Source organism: Schistocerca nitens, chromosome 6 (genome assembly GCF_023898315.1).
Source record: "Schistocerca nitens isolate TAMUIC-IGC-003100 chromosome 6, iqSchNite1.1, whole genome shotgun sequence".
In the NCBI taxonomy this organism is placed as follows: domain Eukaryota; kingdom Metazoa; phylum Arthropoda; class Insecta; order Orthoptera; family Acrididae; genus Schistocerca; species Schistocerca nitens.
In genome coordinates, this window is record NC_064619.1 from 389,532,751 (window position 1) to 389,557,786 (window position 25,036).

The following is a 25,036-nucleotide window of genomic DNA, read 5'->3' on the forward strand; positions in this document are numbered from 1 at the left end:
CCTCATATTAATGAAGTTAAAAATATCATGCTTTGAGAGGGACACAACATTGCATGCTGGTGAAAGTCAGTGAACTTGTAGAAGATATGTTGCTAGAAAAACGGAGAGTATATAGAATAGGTGGAAAATAGAGTCTAGTAAAAGATATAAAGTAAAGTTACTGTTGGTGAGGCAAGATGGTGTACAAACATAACAGGGGTAATGTGAGAATAGTATTAGGACACAAGGGTGCAATAATTAAATCAAATTATCCACCAGGGTTTTTATTACTTCTTTCTGTATCCCAAAATGGGAAAATTCTCCTGTCTCAATATGACATTTTCTGATTTTTAATCAACCTACCAATATCATTGTTCATCTTTGCACCCCTCATGCTCTCAAACCAGTGTGAGCTTACTGTTGTCCTACATTGCTGAATATTTGAACATTTAACTAGAATGCTGGCACTAGTAGTCTGGACTGAGACATTGTCACTGGAGACGGGCTGTGCTGCCAGCAATGGTGTGAGGCAGGCAGTATGTGTTGGACCTGTGTTCATGGCAAGATAGTGAAGCATCAGAATCTAAATCATGTTACATGGAATGTCATAATAATTCTGTTGACATCATAAGGTTTGGTGTAACGTGGCTTGAGTGTTGTGAAGAACTGGGTGGAAATATCTTATAGAAGTGTGCTGTATGCACTAGTAAGCAAAAAGTGCTTTCGCTGGTAGTGCTTATGTATGCATGGTCATTTGTTACAGAAGTATTTGTGGCTGTATCATTGAGAAACTTCAGTAGCATTAGCAAACTGAACTGAGCCTCCTGTGTGGGAATGTGTTAACTGATAGTACAATATCAGTAGTTATAAACTTTACTGCAGTACTAGGTCACAAAATAGTCTCTATTTACTTGTCCAATAATAAATAATCAAGAATTAGATTTGGCTAGACATATGTTATTAATGGTTTTCAAACGTTCACTGCAACTGGTTACGATATTAAAGGATTTTCAGAACACACTCAAGTGGATTTCTGCACTTGCAGTATGTTTTTCAAAACTCGCCTTACCACCTACATACTTAACAATTTCAGGTGAGACCTGCTGTAATGTGGCCAACATCCAATTAAAAGGTGAGTGATTGAAATAAACTGTCATACTCTGGTTAGACATTAACAAACATACAATGACACCATACATATTTCATTTCATAATGCATCTTTTTCAAGTGGTGGAATATTCTAACAAAATGGGGCCAATACATTTCACACTGTATACTGTGTAGTTAGAGAACTGGTAGAAGGTATGATGATAGAAAAAGGGAGGGTGGAAAACTGAGCATAAAAAAGTGATAGAGGAAGGTTGTCATGGGTGTGATAAGATGGATTAGAAATGTAACAAGGAGTGAGGCGATAGTATGGGGACCGAAGTGTGTAACTAAATCACCTTCTCCACTATGACTCTGATTGTGTCTTTCTGTATCCCAAAATTAGGAACATTCTCTCTTTCCAAAGCAACATTTTCTGATAATCAGTTTACACAATATCATTGTCCTTCTTTGTGTCCCTTGTGGTCTCAAACCCTCGACCCATGTTTTAAACACCTGTGAAATTTAACTAGGGATTGTACTAAATAACTTACCATTTTCCTTGATTTACTTTGCCCTGCCTGGTGGTCTATGTCAAATTTCTTCAGATATTGTGACTGCCAGCAAGCAGCAATATCTTCATTTTATGAATTTCAATCCTTCCACATTAGCATTCTCCATCTTACAGTTTTGAACTTTGTGGAACACACACAACAGTTATGAAGTAAACTCCCCAAATAAGTACACTATCCACCTTTTATATGCTACTGCATCCCAAAGTTATCCTACCCTAGACCATTACTGTTTACACCATACATGGGTCCATAAAATTATATGTCATTTTGAATTAGAACCTATTATGAACTAGCCTTTATTTCAATGATATGACTTTAGAATAATGCTCTTAAAGAGATCAAGAATTATCTTCTTCTTCTTCTCCCCACCCCCCCTCCCAATGGACTTGGAACAGGGTAATTATCTGTTGGCCACCAAACCTTGTTAAAAAACTTTCTAGATCAACAAATCTCTAATCATGTCACTTTACCTGATGATTCTTTAGACCCAGTGTGTAACTTACTCCAGTCCTGTCATTTGCGGAACATACATTACTAATGGAAGGGTAATTCTGCAAGATCCCATGTGAGCTATAACAAATTAACTGAAAGTTTTGTGAAATTTTTGAACTGGTGACACTATGACTGAAGTATCAGTTGAATGAATTATCACAGACACACTGTATACAGTAGCAATAAATGACATCGTACAGCTAAGCACATAATGGAATACAACAGATAATATCCGAGTTCCCAACAGACCACATAGATCTTTTTGATTCTTCTGCCAACATCTGTGTTTCTAAACTTTGATCAATGTGGTCACAATCTGGTTATTCTTGTTCCAGGAGCTGCTAGGTGGATCTTTTACTGGTACTTGCCCAAAGCCTGAACCAAAAAATTGTGTGCCTGGTAATAAATCAAGTGAGTGGTAGAATGTTTAAGACACTTGACTCTCACTTGGAAAGATTGAAGTTCAAGTGTCTGTCTTAGCAAACACATTTAAGATTTCCATGATTTCCTTACATTCCTTACAGCAATTTTTTATGGTTCCTTTGATAAGGACATGGCCAGTTTCCTTTCTCACCCTCCTCCGAATCTAGCTTTGCTCCTCCTCTCTTGTCCTTACAATGTACACAATGTTAAATCCCAATGTTCCTTGATTCTCTTCCTGCCAGTGACAACAGTACTGTACCAAGTTGCACTTCAAACAGAAACAGACAGAGTTATTCACATTTGTATACTACAATAAAGTCAAAAACTACATTAAATCTTTTAAAGTAAGGATAAGATAAAAAGGTCTGCCTCCTTAGCTGAGTGGTTAGCACAGACAGTTCCCATGTGGAGGACCCAAGTTTGATTCCCAGTACTGCCACAGATTTTTCCTCGATGGGAGGACTGGTAGGGGGCCACTCAGCCATGTGATGCCAGCTGAGGAGCTTCTTGACTGACTAGTAGTGGCTCCACAGTTTGGAAAGTCTGTGAAACAGCTGGGAGAGTGGTGTACTGATCACGTGCCCCTCCATTCGGCATCCACATGACGCCGCAAGGCAGACAAGGCACCAGTAGACATCCTTGGGCCTTCATAGCCTGGCAAGGAGCTTGCTTATAAGATAAAAAGAACATGTTGCAATGTTCAGAATTGCACACTCTTGGATTGGTCAACTACAGAAATAAAAAAAATAAAAATAAAAAAACAAGAAAATGAAGCAGGTCAGAGCATATACAAATGGTAGCTACAGTTCTGGAACTTGTACAAAATCCAGTGGCTAATGCCAGTGGCTAATACCAGTATCTTTGCTGATTTATATATTATGTCCTCACACAATGGGCAGAGCACAAGACAAAAACCCAGTGATGGTTAAGCACCTACCACATCACCAAAGGAACAATGAAATTCACCAAGAATCTACATGCACCACATAAACCATCACAAGATTAAAAATGTGATATAGAGTCAAAGAAATGACAATAACCTGTTGTGAACTTCAAGATTTGTGTTGTATGTGTTAGTGCAGCTTAAGATAGCAATCTAAATAAATGTTGTATGAAAAGGGGCTTTACAATTTTGACAATTCATGAAACTTCTTGGCAGATTAAAACTGTGTGCCGGACCGAGACACGAACTTGGGACCTGAAAACTCGTATTGATTTATTCACTTAACTTACAGACATGGTCTTGGAATCATTTTATAGCAAAATACAAGTTTTTTTTTTTACCTTACACCATAACTTCCAATGGTTATGTGGCACACACCCCATCGGAAGTTAATTTCTTGCCAAACTCACAGCAGTATGTCAGGTGTGACTTGTACAACTGCAAGGTAGAGTCTAGCTCTGAGCTCTGGTACGCAAACTGATAAGGGTGGAACAAACATGGTATCCTAAATGAATCCCCAAAAGAAAAAGTCAAGGGGTGTAAAGTCTCCAATGAATGTGTGGGCCACACAATTAGCACATCTTGGTCCATCCACTTACCTGGAAAGCAGACATTTAGGAAATTCCAGATGTCAGAGAGGTAGTGTTGCGGTGCAATATCTGCATTCTTGATCATCAATATCAATCTGGGACATTAAAAATTTTTCCAGCATATCACAGTAAACTTTGACTCTTCAAAACAAAATACACAGTGAGCATAATTGGGACCAGTAAATGCAGCCATCTTCCCTGCAACTACTGCTAGCATTTGAGGTGGCATAACTCTGTACTAGCATACCACGTGACTCAAAACTTGATCTATTTTCCTTCAAGATGACACCAAGAGCAAGTCTAAATCATATGAATATGTCTGTACAAATTTTCAAAATTGCAAACTCCTTCTTGGGACCCGCAGTGTTTGAGGATTTGGAAATTTGTTGATTTCTGCTTCGGCTGGATTTTCTGATAAGCTTCCCCATTTTTTCAGCCGTTTTATAACTATTATATACTTATAGAGTATTGACTTTTGGATTATCTTATTTGTAATATTCTACTGTAACAGTAACAAACCTGACTACTGTAACAGTAACAAACCTGAGTAGCTTTTGCCAAAGGCTAATTCAAGAATTTCAAAGTATAGTGCGTATTTGAATCAATATGTAAAATAGAAACACATGAAGAGTAGAGAGCTGTAAACTGAAAGGTGAGTAAGGAAACATCAAAGTGTGACATTGTTAGCATTGAAAGTTTGGATAGAAGGAGCGTGACTAAATTTTCTTGTTATTACTTCAGATTGGGAACTCTTGTTTGATCAGCAAGTTATTGCTTAGCTTATATAAAACAGTGAAAGTTAATCACATAATCTTGTATCAGTTTAAAATCACAGGCTAAAAGGTCGACTGAAATACGTCAAGTACACTAAATTGATAAAATTCGTCACTAAGTGAGAAGAAACAATGCTTATAAACAGTATGGAACTTGTAAATTATCTACATCAGAAAGGCAGTCAAGCAAACCAAATGAAAGTGGAAATGAAGTATAACAGCCGAGGCTAGCAAAGCAGAATACTTTAACTAAATGCAAACTTGTTTAGCAAATTTGAAGATATTTAGACTGGATAAAATCTTTATAGAGACCTGTACAAGCAACTTTGTTCCAAAATTGTCAATGTACTTCCTTGTCACAATTCATTTTCTGTATTGCCCACATCAACAGAAAAGAAATTACGCAAAAAGTTAAGCATTTAACTTATGAAAGTTGTGGAAATGTATCTTAAACATATTAAAGAAATAATTTGGTATACTGTAGTGGCTTTCAATTATACTCTGTTCCTTTTGTTAAAGATGACAAACAGAAAAAAATCAGGAGCCTTTTTCCATTCTTTGGTTGTGTATTCCAGAGGGAAGCTTCGACTTGAGATCCCTTGTGTGACGAAACATATCTAACATTAACATAACCTTGCTATGCTGAAGATTATACACCTTCACACCCAGCCATCATTACATTAATACCTTTCTGAAAATTTAGAAAGTCTGAGAGTTCCTTTTCGTACAACAGGGAGTCAGCAACATACTGCAACCAAGAAGTGGATTTCTTCTAGGCCATCCAAAAGTGCATCAAAATTTGAATCCTGCAAAGGACTTACGCCCCACACCTGCAACAGCACATCCACATGTGCATTGAAGTGTACACAGGAGCTACTGACAGAAATAACAACAACCAGTTTAAAGAACAAAGAGCAACTGTCACAGAGACAACAAAGATGAATTATGACAGATCTTATACTGGGAGTAGGGGGCCACCAATTTTGATTCTCCAATACTAAAGATTTATCAAATGCTATTGATTGTTACAACAGGATGTAAAGAGAAGCGACAGAAATCCAAAACACAGTAACAACTTTAATAGACAAGCAGGAGGGCAGGAATGAGACAAGTTGTGGCCCTTAGTGCTAAAAGATAACAACTCTTTTGCCATACAAGTTCCATAACACGTTCCGGTGAGAGACTTTGATCTCTGGCAACATTCGGATGATTTATGACACAACTGTTATATGGTTACAAATAAACAGTTGGGCAGTTTTGGATAGCTGAGCGAGCTTGCAGTGGAAAATCAATATATCTCCTTACCTTCTGAGAATACCTTCTGTAGAAAGAAATGAAATGTCAGACATGAAAATATACTTCAGACTACCATCCAACCCATGAAAGTTGATGTTGCAAAGGACATACGTACAAGATGTGAACATTATGACTGTGAGACTAGCACCAGTGTTTGTGTTGTTAGGTGCCCACTCAAAACAGTAATAAACTGTGTGAAGCATCTCAAATTTTATACCTACCAAGCTTGCTGCCTTCAGAAACTGCAACGCCATATGCTGTATCGTCATTCAGATTCATGATAGTGAGATCAGCACCCCTTATAAGAAGTTCATTTGTGCAATGAGGATGATCGCCATGAGCTGCATATATCAGGGCAGTATTTCCAACCTGCTCAAACATAATTAAATAACAATATATCAAGTATTGATTACTCACCTTACATGAATACCAAATAAAAACAAAAATTGAGTAATACATCCATAAGTATATCACTGACAATAAATATGAGTCATATCAATAATTTTCCCACAGTTTAAAAACAAAACAGAAATTTGCAGTCAAATATACAGTTGTGGCTGTACTGTCACTCTTTTCCTATACCTAAAAAAGAAACTGTCAGCCTGCTTCCCCCGAACACCTTGTCAACAGCAACAACAATGAAACACAAATCCAACTCTATATTCTACGAAGTCATCAATACTAAATACAGTTCCAACTGATCAACAAGACACAGAAGTTACTGAAATAGTGTCAACTAGAAATTATTGCAACACAAAAAATTTGGCTGTGAGGCGACGTGCTAATATGATTATCATATGCACCTGTAGTATGCAGTGGAGTGAGAACAATAAAGCATTGTTGACATCTCAATATTTGGATGATGCATTATACTCAGTATCCCTCTTCAGGTAATTCTCAATGGCAGTATGGTACATTTCAATAATATAAACACAAGAGACAAAATATTAGCCATTCCCAGAACACACCATGCCAATACCGGATAATGTTAAGTTCCAGCCTTGACAATGGCATCAGTTCCATGAGAGAGAGTGTCAACACATTTATTTAGGTATACCATATCCAGATGAACCCATTTATTGATGAACAGATCCTTTAGAGTTTAGAGCTACCAAATCTTGGTTGCCTTGACTGCATTTTTCCATGCACTGTTCCAAATAGTCGCAAGCATTTCAGTTAATCAAAGTGTAATATGGAGCCCAAACGTTTGTGAAATGAGGAGAGAATGCTTGTAACAGTGTGAATATGGCTGTTGTCAGCTTGAAAAACAAGTGTGTCCACAACCCACTCAGCATACAGATATAGAAGAAAGGGCAACATTTAGTCATCAAGAATGCTGAAATAAACATCCAGACTCATCTTCACAGTAACCTGAATGAGTTGGCTCGAGTCATGATATGAAAAACACCCTCAGAATATCAGAGCACCAGCTCCAGCCTGAACTAAACTGCCACACAATACAGATTTCATGGCTCAATGACTCATCAGTGCACACTATACCTCACTTTATTTGTAAAGAGCCAAAACTGCAACTCATCAGACCACAATAAAACCCTCCACTCAACTACTGTCAAGTTTCTCTGTCATTCAGCTCACTGAAGAAGTGCAGATTTAAATGTCACTGTGGTTAAGTGTCACAGCATACACATTGCATGCAGTTCCCTTCCAAATGTTCACTCCAAAACTGGTTGAGATTGATCTGCATTCACTGACAGCAACAATTCCTGTGTTGGGTTTGAAACTGATTGTCATTGATAAGGTGTGACAGTTGTCTCTGTTCCCCATCAATTACGATCTTTTTATGAGCACTTCCTTATGCTGTCTTACATGACTAAGTTTGATACACCATTCCTTCCAGACACATTGGACAGTCCATGCTGCTACACGAACAAATTGAGCACCTTTACTCATAGTGTGGTCATGGGTATGTCCAAACATGATACCTCCTTCTGCCATTCTGCCACATCAGCCCATCTTGCTGCGCTAATTCTGTACAACTGACTGGCACATACACACTTCTTCACTACCACAACTTACATCAGTAGAGGCTGGTTCAGCTAACCACCTGGTACCCTTTCTGCTCCATCCACAGCAGTCCTAACCAATCAATGTGCTCTTTTATGTGGTGACTAATATTTTATCTATTCTTTTTCCATCAATGCCACAACAAGAAAATCATAATGCAAATATGTAATATTCAAGCATCCTTGACATTTCAGTGTTCAATAACACAAATAACATAATTTGCAACGATCAAAGGTGGAAAAGTGAACGTCATCTACCTCCATTTTAACCAGCACAACAATGGAGATTATCTGCATTGCTATCCAATATCTAGATTTTTTTTATTTAGTTGTATCTACCCCGTTCAAATTAACTTGAATAAGAGGAAACAATGTGGCAACTCCTGTTAGAAAAATCTGTGGGCTTTGGTGTCTGCTTTTGTGATAAGCAGTGAACTTTGTAGTTGCAGAATATACCAACTTTCACTTATATGAATGCGAATAATCTCTAGCAATAAGACATACTCTGGAAAATGCCTAAAGATAGTCTCACAATAAGATTTGCCATAAGTTTGCTAGATGGCGCATTTGACTGTCATCTAGCAGAGAGTGAGGACAGCTAGCTCACATGCTGAAGCAGTCACAGGGTTAAGATCTGCTGCAAGGTGTACCATTGCAAAAGGTCTGCTTCAAGAACGATGTTTTTTACTGTAACTGGGAGTTTTCTCCAAATATATGACTGAATCATTCCTATATGCACCAATAAAAGTAATAACACATTCTTTGCTCTACTGTGCAGACATCTGCAATAACTAAAACACACTCTGAGGCTATGTTGTACCTGAAAGCCTCCCTAGCATGGCTGTGCCTTCATACCTGCATCCGTAACATTGTTGTGCCTTCAGTGAAGCACTCTTTCCAGGTTGTGACATCAGATGCCAACAGGCCTCCTGACTGGCCGGTGTACATAGCCATCAGTTTACCCTACTAGGGAAATAACGCCGGACTGCCACACTAAAACATGTGAAACTACCTGCTTGGGAGCCATCACACAAACCTGCAAGTACGCTTTCAATGAATCTTACTTCATGTGAGGTGGTTTTAGCATTTACAAAATAAGAAGAAGAAGATGATGATAACAGCAAACTCAGGTATCACTTTCCATTCAACCACAACCTCAGAACATCGAGTATTTTAGTAAACTGCATTTTCATTTTCAGTTTGTTAACACCGTCTGGAAAAAAAAATAACATGAAAATTGTATGAGATTTTATCAACTGGCACAATGTCAGCAATTCATATTTACCACCAGGGAGATGTTGTGTGATGGTAGACAAATGGGTCTGAAGAATCATCTAATGGATGACGACACACACACACACACACACACACACACACACACACACACACACACACACCTGAAAAATTATTTTGCATGAATCAACAAATAATTTTATATGGTTCACCATACTAAACATACAATATGAGCCAAGCCACCACCATTCCCTCTTCCAATCACCAACTGCTCACTATCTCTCATAATTCTTTACAGGTCCAGTAAACAATATGACCCAAGCAAACCTCCACTTAAAGTACCACAGTTTCCACTGGCCCTATATGGTTTCAGTAGCAAATATGATTCAAGTGACCCCCTCACTGTGTCGCCATTTTCATTAACCCCCATTTAATGTATTGCCATGTCCACTAGACCTACATGCTTCCAATAAATAGCCTTGTCGCACAAACAAAATATCACCATCTTCAATAGATAATAAATCATGCAACGCAAACCACAAATGACTTTCACTAATGAATACCATCCCTAAAACTATAAAACAATTAACAACTAAGCTTGAACAATTAATATAACATATGAACTTAATTACACTCCCACTTTTCTGAGATATAATACACAGAAAAAGAGGCTCCAAAAACCAAAAAAATATGTGGTGTATCTGGAGAATCTGTCCCATTTTCCACAGTAATGCCCCTCTGTATGGCACAAATGCAATAGCAAGACTGACTTCCTGCTCTTCCGTTATCTTGGGGCATAGTGCTGTAATTGTAGATCATTGTGAATTTTAAACCTGCGAATCTGCCCTTAGTGTAACTGATTTTCTTTAAGACTGTCTTCAGATATTTTAGTTCATGGCTGAAAGTCTTGAGGTCAGAGAGGGCAGCTCACCATCCACTTTGATCTCCATCAGCAATTCAATTTTCAGGTGGAAAGAGCTGAGGACTGCCTAGAGCTATACAACTCAACTCTTTGAACAGATTGGGCTCCTCAATGCCGAAGAGCACGGTTAATGAAAACATCGATCTTGTGAAACCCAACTCGCCCTTTTCTCACGTGACATACTGAAAGCTCTGTGTCATGGTCAAACAGGTAGATGCAGCATTTGAGTCAGTACCACACCTATGCTTATTGACAAAAGTATGATCATATGGAAATCAAATGAAATTTGTGACTGGATTGAGGACCTTTTGATAGGGAGGATGTAGCATGCTATCTTGGATGGAGAGTCATCATCAGATGGAGAAGGAACTTTGGGTGTGCCCCAAGGAAGTGCGTTGGAACCCTTGCTGTTCATGTTGCATATTAATAACCTTGCAGACTATAGTAATAGTAAAATCAGGCTTTTTGCAGATGATGCAGTTATCTATAATAAAGTACTATCTGACAGATGCTGCATAAATATACAGTCAGATCTTGATAAGATTTCAACATGGTGCAGAGACTGGCAACTTGCTTTAAATGTTCAGAAATGTAAAATTCTGTATGTCACAAAATGAAAATTATATCAATGAGTCACTGTTGGAATTGGCCAACTCATACAAGTACCTAGGTGTAACAATCTGTAGAAATATGAAATGGAATGATCACATAGGTTCAGTCATGGGTAAAGCAGGTGGTAGACTTCAGTTTATTGGCAGAATACTGGGGAAGCGTGGTCAGTCTACAAAAGAGATTGCTTACAAATCACTTGTGTGACCCATCCTAGAATATTGCTCAAATGCCTGGGACCTGTACCAGATAGGACTAACGGGATAATTAAAATATAAAGAGAAGGGCAGCACAAATGTTCACAGGTTTGTTTAATGTGTTGGAGAGTGCCACAGCGGTACTGAAGGGACTGGAATGGCAGACTCTTGAAGACAGATGTAAAATATCCCAAGAATGCCTAATAACAAAGTTTCAAGAACAAGTTTTTAATGAATACTCTAGGATATACTACAACCCCCTACGTATTGCTCACACAGCAATTGTGAGGACAAGATCAGAACAGTTACTGCACGCACAGAGGCATTCAAACAATCATTCTTCCCACAGTTCATTTGTGAATGGCAAAGGAGGAAACCCTTGCGGTGGTTTGCAGAGTAAAGATATAGATGTAGACATAGTCTTTTATGAAGGTATCATCAGAAGAAGTGGATGGTTTTCAGGAAAGCAGATTCCAGTGCTTCATCTCGTAAGTGCTCCACATACAAGTTGACCACAACCAGAAGGGGTGGGCTGCTCATCTCAATTCCTTCCATCTGCTCATAGTACACTCCATCAAAGAGGAAGTAAGCAGAGTTAAACACATGTCTGAAAAAGTTACTGGTCTCCAGGGCAAACTTTGGGCCAACAATTTCAAAGAGTCATACTAGGGTAGTAAAGAGATAGATATTAACACTACGAGAATGTCAAACTCCTCAAGTCTGTAGGTGTTTGGCCGTTGTACAAAATCCACTTAGTTGGGTATATAATATGAGAATTTGTCTACACAGGGACTAATCATATTCTCGAGGAGCTTAGCGAATGAGTAGGCAGGGGAACCCGCTGTCACTGACAATAAGGCATAGTTAAGGAGGAAAAAACAAGACACTGGTGTAATTCTCTACAATACTGTAGAATATGACACCATGTTGTGTCTTTTTTCATTCATAATGTAATACAGGACAGTCAAACAAAAAAGACACAGAGGGAAAAAAGTTTATTATTTCAAAAGTAATTGTTATAACTGTTAATACATCTGTCCCACTGTGAGACAAGACAGTCAATTCCTTCATGGAAAAATGTTTGCATATGGACCCATCCACATAACGCCACCGTTGTTTTGCTACGCTGCAGACGTTTTGCTAGAAAGCCCTTACACATCCTACAAATAGTCCAAATCTTTACCCATGTGATTTCCATATTTTTGAAGCCCTGAAGAAAGACGTTTGTGGTCGTCAATTTGCTTTGAACAAAGAAGTGCACACCTGGGTATAATCATGGTTCCGTAGGCAACTGCAAACATTTTTCCATGAAGGGATTAACCATATTTTCTAACAGTTATGGTGATTACTTTCGAAATAATGAACAGTTTACTTATTTTTTGGGGTTCTTTGCCTCAATCTGTAAAAATGGAATCCTTAGAGGATCACTTTGTTGGTTGGTTGGTTGGTTGTCTGTCTGTCTGTCCATCCATCCACTCAACAAAATGAAGCTTCTAAGTTACTTCAGTCAAAAAATATGGCCATTTGTCACATATTTTGATACTCGAAGACTCACTCATCAAAACCTATAGCATACTTCCAGTTGACCTAGAATCATGAAAATCGGCAAGAAGCAAGATTTCACAGTATAAGTAAAGGGCAAAATCCAAAACTGTTAATTCGTAATTATATCATACTGAAAAAATACTTCTTTTGTCATTTGTTATCAGACTTCAAACTTGAAACTAAATCATTCTCGAAAGTCTTGGAATCCCTGGGACTGATATCTTGCTGGTATCAATGTCAATAATAAGCAAAAATTGGCACTATCTTCAATTCTCAGAATATAGAGCCAAGTTTTTACAGAACCCTCGGCGCGACTCCTACTCACATCTGACGAGGTTTTTTTTTTTTTTTTCTTCCCCCCCCCCCCCCCCTTTGTCTCATTTTCACTTGACTGCTGCTTACATAAAATATTCTACCAAGAACCAACAGAACAGTCAAGCAACACAAATGAGGTATAATGTTACTCCTTCTTTGTGAACTCTGAGGAGTTCACAATTTCTTGGTGGACAAAATGAGTTGAGTACGTAACTTTCCTATAAACTTATTAGACAAGTCTGAGCTTTAATGAAGAGCCACCATGTTCTTGGTGAAATCAGCTAAAGTGTTCCAGCATGCCTTGTCCTCAAGCAAGCTCCACATCTTCTCAGTGCAGTCCTTGCAGAAAACGATGAGTCTAGAGTTGCCTCTGGTTCCCAATACCACCAAAATATCCAGATTTTTATCCCCAGGTCCAAGATTTCTGCTGTTTTCTTACTAGTAATGTTCCAGTTTACTGACTTTGGCCTATGTGTGTGCCCAACATGTTTCTCAGTGAACTTCTTCTGACACTTCAAAAAAAAAAAAAAAAACCAACCAACACATTTAACCTTCTTCGGTACATCTGTCTGATGAGTGATATTGACTGGATACCTTCCTCTGTCTGGTTTGCACCTCTTCCTTAATTTCACCCATGGAAAATCCAGGATGGAGTGTAACTATACCAGAGAAGGAAAGTTGCTACTCGCCGTATAGCGGAGATGCTGAGTCGTCATAGGCACAACAAAAAGATTCACACAATTATAGCTTTCGGCCATTAAGGTCTTTGTCAGCAGTAGGCACACATACACACACACTCATGCAAATGCAACTAGCACACACATCTGCAGTCTCAGAGAGCTGAAATCACACTGCAGACATGTGACGTTTATCCGCATGAAACTTTTTGTGTATCATCAAATCCCATTCCTTGGACAAAATGACAGGCAGTACAAGAAGAAATCAACTGAATGATTAAGTTGGGGATCATTCAACCTACCTTTTCACCTTACTGTAAACCCATTTTTATTGTAAGTAAACCAGTAAGATTGGTTGTGGATGCTCGAGACTTTAATAAGATCCTAGAACCAGTTCGAATCAGGCCTGACAACCTGGATGAACAACTTTTGAAGTTCAGTAATACCTGGTATTTTACCATATTGGACCTGAGCATCCTCCTGGCAAATCAAACTCCATCCAGAAAGAAGAAAGTACACAGCTATTGTACATCGTGGTAGAAGCTTTGAATTCTACATCCTGGCATTTGGTCTGAATGTAAGTACAGATGTATTCATTGCAGCATTAGACAAAGTATTAGCACCAGAGCTACTTAGCAAGGTTACGGTCTATGTTGGCGACTTGTTAATCACCACCCCCACTTGTTCAGAGCACATTCGTTTGATGGAGAAAGTCTTACAATGCCCCCCCCCCCCCCAGATTGCAGGGTGACAGCAAATTTTAAAAAGTCTAATTTTGGCAGGGAGAAGGTAACATTTCTTGATCACATCATCTCCGAAAAAGGTATCCTGCCTGATCCTAAGAAACTTGATGCGACACACAATTGTCCTGCACCTAGGAACAAGAAACAACTTAAAGCTTATTTAGGATTTGCATCATTCTTCCATAAGTTCATACCCAAATAACTGACAAACAGTGATGCCCTGTTTAATTTATTATGCAAAAACAAACCATGGCTTTGGGTTGACAAGTGCCAATTGGATTACAATAATATTAGAGAGACATTAGTGAATGCAAATATACTTAGTCGCGCCGATATGGAGGATTTCTGTCTGTGCACAAGTGCCTCCTCACAGGATCTGGGGGCATGTCTGTTCCAGATGAGAGAGGAAGATGGTAAGATATTGACAAAGGCAATTCATTTTGCTAGCCGCACATTACCTGATGCAGAAACATCCTACTATGTATCAGCATTAGAAAGTTTGGCAGTAGTCTGGACAATCAAAAAAATTTGAGTGGTTTTTATGGGGCAAGAGAACAAAAGTATATTGTGATCACCAATCCCTTTCATTTTGTAACGTGTTATTTTGTAGGGCGAGCAATCACAGCCAAACTTTGACATTTTTTTCAAAGAAAATTCCGCAATGGCTGTATGAATGATTTTTATTAAAACTGCAACCAGTTTCGCACCACTTATCGGTGCATCCTCAGGCAATCTGAACAAAAAATAATACAATAAGAGCTCGTATAAACTATTCGATCCCCCAATTCTGAGGTGTAAATTAAACTTTTAAATGAAATTTTTGAATGAAACAAGAAAGTACCCACATAAGCTATTTATAACATAGTAATGTTGAACAAAACATTTTAATGAAAAATTTCATTAAGGAATAAATATATTGGGAAGCAGTAGTTAGTATCCCTAGTTGCCTAAACAGGCTTCTGCAGGATGTTCTTGAGTTCACACCACACTGTACGTTTTTGTGCCCGGAAAACTTTAGCTTGGCTTGATGAATTACCCCAAAAAATAATCCCATATGACATTATGGAATGAAAGTAAGCATAGTATGACAGCTTTTTCATTTTTATATCCCCTACGTCTGACACAATTCACATTGCAAACAGAGATTTGTTAAGACGCTTCAGCAGTTCTGAGGTGTGCTCCTCCCAGTTGAATTTATTTTCAAGCTGTAATGCCAAGAACTTAACACTGTCCACTTCTTCTATCTACTTGTCATCGTATGTTAGGCATATATTTGTGGGAGACCCCTAAGAAGTTCTGAACTGCATGTAGTGTGTTTTTTCAAAGTTTAGTGACAAAGAATTGGCGAGGAACCAGTGATAAATGTCCACAAATATTTTACTAGCCGATCTTTCCAAGACTACACTTGATTTGCTATTTATTGCAATGTTTGTATCATTGGCAAACAAAACGAACTTGGCATCTGATAATGTTACTCATGAAAGGTCATTGATATACACAAGAAAAAGTAAGGACCCTAAAATGGAACCTTGTGGGACCCCACATGTAATTAATTCCCAGATGGATGATGCCTGATAGCTTAATACAAGTCTGTTTCCTAATACCACCCTTTGTTTCCTGCCAGAGATATAAGATTTGAAACATTTTGCAACATTTCCTGTTACACCATAATATTCTAATTTACTTAAAAGGATATTGTGATTTACGCAGTCAAATGCCTTTTACAGATTGCAAAATATACCAGTTGCCTGCAATTTTTTGTCTAATGAATTAAGCACATTTTCACTGTAGGTGTAGATAGCCTTCTCATTATCAGAACCCTTTAGAAATCCCAACTGCGACTTTGACAGTATGTTATTTGAGATAAGGTGGTTATAAAGCCGATTGTACATTACTTTTTCTAAAATTTTTGACAATGCTGGCAAAAGTGAAATTGGACAGAATTTCGATGCTATTTCTTTATCTCCCTTCTTAAACAATGGCTTAACTTCAGCATATTTCAACTATTCAGGAAATATTCCAATGATAAACGATTGGTTACACAGATAGCTTAATATGTTACTTAACTCAGAATCGCATTCTTTAATTAACTTTGTTGATATTTCATCATACCCAACAGATGTTTTTGATTTTAAAGATTTTATGATGGACATTATTTCTGCTGGGGTAGTGAGGGTAAAATTCATATTATGGAAGTTACTTGAAATGTCTGGTCTGAGGTATTCCATAGCAGCATCTACAGAACCTGACAACTCCATCTTTTCAGTAACAATTATAAAATGTTTGTTGAAAAGTTCTGCAACACTATACACACCTGTCACCAATGTATCATTTACTCTTAATGCTATTTGTCCCTCTTCATGTATGGTTCTACCGGTCTCCTCCTTCACTATATCCCATATTGTCTTTACTTTGTTATCTGATATGACTATCTTTTCCTTGTAATATATTTGCTTTGATGTTCATGTTACAGTCTTTAATATTTTGCAGTATTTCTTGTAATGTGCTGTAGCATCAACATCATAACTGTTTTGGATTGACAGATACAGTTTTCTTTTTGTTTTACAAGATACCCCTATTCCTTGAGTAATCCAAGACTTCTTTGTAGACTTTGCTCTAACCTTGGTTAGTTTTGGGGGAAAACAGTGTTCAAATATGGTAAGCACTTTATTAGCAAAAGTGTTATATTTTTCATTCATGCCATGAACACTGTAAACATCAGTCCAGTGAATGTCTCTGAGGAGAGTCCTAAAATAATTAATTTTTGGCTTATTGATTACCCTCTTGAGCTCAGATTTAACAGATTTTATATCCCGTTCAATATTAACATTTAACAGAAGAAACTGCATGTCATGGTCTGAGAGGCCATTGACTATTGGTTTTGTAATATAATTTTGTTCATTGGACTTTTCTATAAAGATATTACCAATGGCTGTTTGTGAGCAATTGGCTACCCTAGTGGGGAACTTTACAGTGGGAATTAAGTTGAATGATAGTGTTACTAACTCAAATAAGTTCTTATTGGGAGAGTCTTTAAGGAAATCTACATTGAAATCAACAGCAACCACAATTTCTTTGTTTGTAGTTGTTAAATGGGCCAGTACAGCTTCAAGGTGGTTTATGAACAGATTAAAGTTACCTGCAGGTGCTCAATATACATTTAATATTATGAAGGATTTTTTGTGACATTCTACTTCTGTTGCACATGCTTCCATATGCTGTTCTAAGCAAAATTTATGAATGTCCATGTTCTTAAATTTATGACAGTTCCTGATGAATGTGGCAAATCCTCCTCTCTCCACTTCTGCTCTACAAAAGTGAGATGCTAACCTAAACCCTGTAACACTTAAAAGTTCTATTCCAGTGGTCACATGATGTTCAGAGAGGTAGATTGTCAGCTGGGTTTGAGGACTTTACTTCATCTCTGTAGATAATTAATTCATTAATTTTATTTCTCAGTCCTTGAATATTTTAATGCAATCAAGATAGCTGACATTTCACACTGACTGAGTTAAAATTGGGTAGAGTTGAAAAATCTGCTGATTGTTGAAAATTCTTAACCAATAGCTGTTTATGCTGATGTAATAAGCTAGAGTTATCTTTTATGGTTTCTTTCTCAAACTGAAGGTTTGTCTCAGTCATAACCTCTCTTAAAATTTGGGTTCTTTCTGTCCTCCCTACTCTAAAAAAGGGTCTTTTCTGAACCCTATAACCACTGGTATTTTATCTCTCATGACATTGCCTGCCACCTTTAACTTTCCTGTTATTTTCCCAGCCAGTTTACCCTTCCCTTTCCTGTTGAGGTGAAGGCCTAGTATAATCCCACCTATTGAGAGCATCAACAGGAACCACACCAATTCGTAACCCTGCACCCGACATAAGTAGCCATTCCAATTCCAAATTAATTATCTTGACAGAAGAGTTCAAATGAGGTCAGTCATGGCACCCAAGAACAGATACAAACTCAACACTAGTATTCTTCGATGCTGATGCAATCTTTGCCAGGTCACACTCTATACTGTACCCTGGAACTCTGTCAATACTATCACCTGGCCCACCTACTATAACGATGGTGCCGTCCGTAGTGAAACCTTTGCAAAGTTGTCCTTAGCATAAGTTAGTTATAGTTAGATTAAGTAGTATGTAAGCCTAGTGACCAAAAATTATTCATCATGTTGAAGAGAAGGAATAACTCCTGCAATTTCTACATGTCAAATGACAACAACCTTCATGCCGATTAAAAACATGTCATGGATACTTAAGTTACATGTCCTCTGGAGTAAACGATGTCTATTTCATGTAGTACGAACATAATAAGCCCGTACCATGAACAATGCTGATTGACAGTCTTCTTGTAACACAATATGTGAGTTATACATCCTTTCCTTAGTAATCAGATGGGCCTGTAGTCAAATAGATTCCTTCCTTCATTCCTAGAGGCGATGTTAAGCATAGTTAGACAAGCAGTGCATAGTGTATTTGAAGTACATGCCGCTGCTTTTCCACCTGCTTCATAAATAAATAACAAGCTCCCATGAATAATGTGAAAGGAATTATGTATTATGTTTTTTATGTAAGGATTTGTGATAAACATACGGGTGAACTATATGTATATAAGGACGATTGATGTAACTGAGGTTATGCATGTTTATTCTATAATATGAAAGTAAATGAATCTATTATTTACAAACTAAACTGATATGACTGTTTATGAAAATAATCAAATCTAATGTAGAGTTTTAACTATTCCCGAAATGAAACTCAATATCAAGTAAGTGTGAGTGAAATGTCAGTAATAATATGTAATACATGAATGTACTAAAATTGTAACTCCATAAATAACAATTTGTTTAAACAGTAACAGTATACAAAAGCAGATACTTTAAGCAAAATAAGTGATTAATAGAGTTGGATGACAATTAGGAAAGGAACCTGTGTAAAACTGATTTTTTTTTTTTAAAAAAAAAAATGAAGTGTTTTGACACTTAGTACACTTTTGCAAACCTACAAAAATTTTTACTAAACTACACTCAACTCTGAATAAATGGAGAAGTGCTTTATAAGGAACTTACCTTATCGGTGAGTGCTGATTGATGGATTTCCTCTCTGCTGAATAAGCGCGTTATGACAGGTAAAACATGGGTCTCGGGCCGTCATACCATCGAAATTACCACAAGCATGCACACCATTTCCAAGAAACAAACAAATATTTGTGGTGGAATCCAAAGTGCAATACAAAACGACTTTGCTGTTTCACTCCGCATGAAATGGACATGCATGAGTTAAAGGTATTCAGCACGGACGCAACCGTTAAAGACCCAGAGCCAGGCCGCCAACTACCTACTGCGCATGTGGGCACAATGATGAAAAAGACTTGACTGTATCAAGTGTTGTTGAATACGCACAGTATTTCATATTTGTACCACATTTTTATAATTTGTTTTGATTTTAATTATTTGTATACTTATATGTAGTTATAATAGGGTAAAACTGACATCTCCACTTAACATGGCATAAGTCTATCCAAAAGATTGAGAAATAAAGGGCTTTGATCCTCCCACCACCCACAACGGTAATAGATAGCAACCAAGCAACCAATCAATCATATGATGCTGCCTAACACTGTCCACCTCCATATAATGTCACAGTGTACAGTGGGGACAGTTGTGTAACACCTAAACAACTAGCAGCCAATATCCTATCTTTTTTTTATCTTTTCTCATTATTAGTTTGTATGAATGTCTTCTTTTTCTCATTAGTAATAAAAAATTTGTACATTGCCACAGAAGATGGCAAAGATAGGCTTTTAATATTATTTTTGTAACAGAAGAGCAATGTCGGGAAAATATTAAATTCCCCCCCCCCCCCCCCCCCCCACTTGAGAGCACTTATGTTTAAGATCTCACATAAAAATGGCATGTAATTTTTACTCATGCATCAACAATGTGTGTAGTAAATCCTATGTGTGCATAAAAATGCAAAAAATATGTATATTAAAAATCATCATAACCACAAGAATATTTTTATTTATTATGCCAAAATATTCCAAGATCCCTTCATAAGCATGACTTTTGCCTGCAATCAATAAGGTCCTAGTACCAGTTCGAATCAGATTTGACGAAGTCCAAGTTCAGCACACAGTTTTAATCTGACAGGAAGTTTCAGTGAAACACTTTTTTTGCAAAACTAGACCTCACACTAATCAGTTTGCTACTTCATTTGTGACCCCTCAGAGTATTTCACAACGGCAGGTTTGAATAAGCTCGTCTTCATTTACAAGCTGTGTCATGGGTATTTTGGCTGACAATCGTTCGGCCACCATCAGGTGAGTGATTTGCACTGAAGAGGTTGCTAGTTCACATCACTGACTTTATTCCAAAAATAGGAACAAAAACATTTTCACGAAGGCAGCTGCTACATGAGCGAACTCTGTCAAATCATGCACTCTCTTCAAATACTGCTCCATCTATTGCATGCAGGCGATGCGTGATGTGGTACTACATTGCTCTCTATAACAATGTGCAATCGCAGAGTTAAAATTTCAGATGTCAAAATTAATAAAATTAAATGTCACTAGGAATGTCATCAGTCATAAAATGCTTTCTTTTTGAAGAAATTAAATAAATCACTGGGTCTCACGCCTTGTCCAGCTGAAGGCCGCTGTCATGATTAATAAGATCTTGTGTTAAACATATTTCCCCTGATTTCTTAATAATCAAATTCCAGATGGACCTCCTTGAGGCCAATATTTCCATGGCAGAGTAATCTATGGAATGCGCTGAGGAGATATGGTGCTCTATTATGGCTGACTTACTGGGCTGTGAAAGGCGAGTGTGGCAATCATGTTCAATGTATCTTTCATGCGCTGTGTGCAACGTCTGATCAATGTAGGCTTTGCCACACTGACAAGGTATTTTGTAGATTCCAGCCTTCTGCAATCTCACACCGCCTTTGCTGAACCGAGGAGAGTGCAAGTCTTAGTAGGCGGGTGAAAGATTACTTTGACATGATGTTTTCTAAAGATTATGCTCAATTCCAACAAAAGGCAGGAATGTCTCGGTCTTGAACCATTCCTTCTCCTCTTGCTCTTGTGGGTGGTACTGTTTCTTCTTCCTTAAAGATGTGCTTATATGATCTGATTATCTTTAAACACTGATTGTAGATGTTCCAGCTCATTTGCAAGGCTGTCTCATCAGACACAACATATGTCCATGCACCAACATTCAGAGGACGCCCATAGTTTGAAACGGGTGGCGGCAGCTACACGCTCGCAAATACACATCTGTAAGTGTGCACTTATGGTAGACAGAATGTCCCAATTATCTAGCCACTTTCCAGACAACCAAAATGTCCCAAAATGGCAGCTGACCTCATGCACTTCCATCATAAATCCAATATTCTCATGGATAGACTGGTGCAAAAAGCATGACAGCTATTTTTCACCGTTCTTCCGCACTGGTCAGATGACATGCAGGAAGATGCATAGAATGTGATCGCCACATTCACCTTTCGCAGCCCAGTAAGTCAGCAGTAATGGAGCATTGTATCTCCATAGGACATTCCATGAATTACTCTACCATGGAACTCTTGGCCTCTACGGAAATCTTCTGGGATTTGATTATTAACAAATCGGTGGAAATATATTTAGAGCAAGATCTTATCGATCATGATGGCAGCTTTCCACAGGATAAGGTGTGATACCCAGTGACTTCTTTAATTTCTTCACAAAAGAAAACATTTTATGACTGATGACATGTACAGTGACATTTAATTTTCTTAATTTTGACATTTGAATTTCAACACCACAAGTGTGTATTCTGACAGAGAATGCTCATTTAGTATCACATTATGCATGCGCCCGTGCACCATAGATGGAGCAGTATTCAAAGAGAGCACAAAACTCCAACAGTGGTCACTCATATAGCAGCTACCATTGCACATGCATCTCCGTGTCTATTTTTGGTATAAAGGTAGTGACAGTGAAAAATAATCACCTGAAGATTGCTTAATGGTTGTCAGCCAAAATATTGGGCAGGAAGTTGACGTTACACAGCTGCAATCCTGAAACTTCATAGAATAAAAATGTAAATGTTTTTTCGTTCAATATTGTGTACCTCCAAAAGTTCTCGGCCGATTGCTTTGAAATTTTGACACAATATTGGATTCTAATAAGGGCATGTTTTTAGGTACCTAACCCTTTAAAATATATATATATATATATATATATATATATATATATATATATATATATATATATATATATGTGTGTGTGTGTGTGAGGGGGAGGAGGGAGGGGGGGGTGGGCGCACGTGTTACATGTAAAGGCAAAACAAAATTCTCAAATCTATCTTCTCGATTTATTTCAAATTTTAACATTTTACAGTGAAACACATTTAAACACACACAGACTATATATTTTATGTACACTGAAGAGCCAAAGAAACTGGTACACCTGCCTAATATTGTGTAGGGCCCCCGCGAGCATGCGGAAGTGCCACAACACATCGTGGCATGGACTCAAGTCTCAAGTAGTGCTGGAGAGAACTGACACCATGAATCCTGCAGGGCTGTCTATAAACCTGTAAGAGTACAAGGAGGTGGAGATCTCTCCTAAACAGCACGTTGCAAGGCATCCCAGATATGATCAATAATGTTCATGTCTGGGGAGTTTGGTGGCCAATGGAAGTGTTTAAACTCAGAAGTGAGTTCCTGGAGCAACTCTGTAGCAATTCTGGGCATGTGGAGTGTCGTATTGTCCTGCTGGAATTGCCCAAGTCCGTCGGAATGCGCAATGGACGTGAATGGGTGCCGACGATCAGGCAGGATGCTTACGTACATGTCATCTGTCAAAGTTACATCTATACGTATCAGGGGGTCCCATATCACTCCAACTGCACACACCCCACGTTACAGAGCCTCCACCAGCTTGAAATGTTCCCTGCTGACATGCAGGGTTCATGGATTCATGAAGTTGTCTCCATACCCATACATGGCCATTTGCTCGATACAATCTGAAAGGAGACTCCTCCAACCAGGGTAACAGGTTTCTAGTCATCAACAGCCCAATGCCACTGTTGACATGCCCAGGCAAGGTGTAAAGCTTTATGTCATACAGTCACAAAGGGTACATGAGTGGGCCTTCGGCTCCGAAAGCCCATATCAGTGATGTTTTATTGAATGGTTCACAGGCCAACACATGATGGCCCAGCATTGAAATCTGCAGCAATCTGCAGAAGGGTTACACTTCTGTCACACCGAACAATTCTCTCCAGTCATCATTTGCCCTCTTCTTGCAGGATCTTTTTCCGGCTGCAGCGGTGTTGGAGATTTGATGTTTTACCGAATTCCTGATATTCACGGTACATTCGTGAAATGGTCATATGGGAAGATCTGCACTTCATCCCTACTTCAGAGAGGCTGTGTTTCATCACTCATGCGCCAACTATCTAACAAATGCGCCAGACACTTATCGCCTTATATAGGTGTTGCCGACCGCAGTGCCGTATTCTGCCTGTTTACGTACCTCTGCATTTGAATAGGCATGCCTATGCCAGTTTCTTTGGCACTTCTGTGTACAGCACTACTACGGAATCTGAATTTGCAATAACAACACACAAGGCTCAAGGTCATGGAGAGTGGGTAAGAGGAGATGGACAGAGGGACGGGAGAAAATAGACATAGAAAACTGGAAGGAGATGGACAGAGAGAGGGGGCAGGAGAAGATGGAGAGAAAGAGGGGGAGGGAAAGATGGACAGAAAATGGGGGGAGGAGGTAATGGACTGAAAAGGGGGGGGGGGGGGGAGTGAGTGGGGTAGGAGAAGATGGACAAAGAAAAGAGGAGGGGGAGATGGACAGAGACAGGGCAGAAAGAAGGAGATTAGGACATATATCCAATTCCCATACATATTAGAAACACATGCTTTCTCTTTTCTTTCCTTTCCATTTAAGCAAATTGACTCACAGCAAATCATGGCAGGGTACAGCTAGTTCAGAATAATACACTCAATCTTTCAACGGCTATCTCCACCATTGTCATCAGGAGTAAAATACCTCATTTGTCCATTTCCCACTCTTCATCTAGCTATGCAGTTTCAAGCCAAAATTTTCTCTCAAGTCGCTAATTAATTTTTGTAATTACATGACTACTTTCAAGCAATTAAACTCTTTTTTGCAAAACTAGGTAAATTTGATAGCCCATTTGTTCATTTGGCTATGAAAATTGGGACAAAAATCAATAGTATAATTTTGCCTCAAATTACCAGTTATGTTTTCCTTAATTGCCTGGATTACCTTCAAGAAAGTAAATACTTTTCCACAAAATTAGGCCTCGCACTGGTAAATCCGATACCCCATCTGCTTATTTGCCTATGAAAATTTGGGCAAAAATGCATTGTGTAATTTACAGGTGTTCAAATCTAAAAAAATATTACACAGTTGTTGGTTTTCGAAAACTGGGAAAGATGAGACACATTCTAAAAGCAAATAGTCTTCACTTTCATTTCGACTCCAGTCCTCCTCATATATTGCCTTTCAATATGTATACTAAACTGTCTTTAGTTTTTCTTCTCCTACTATTATGCCCCTTGCTTTTTCCAATACTTTGTCTGTTAGTG

At 38.3% G+C, this 25,036-nt stretch overlaps 1 protein-coding gene across 1 annotated transcript in view; it reads right to left on the minus strand.

Moving 5' to 3' along the window:
• Positions 1-25,036, minus strand: part of LOC126262385 (ankyrin repeat family A protein 2-like) — a 43,541-nt gene that overhangs the window by 9,965 nt on the left and 8,540 nt on the right. The window contains exon 4 of the mRNA XM_049958984.1: positions 6,379-6,526. Within this exon, the coding sequence (XP_049814941.1) occupies positions 6,379-6,526 (148 nt within the window). The remainder of the gene's footprint in view (positions 1-6,378; positions 6,527-25,036) is intronic.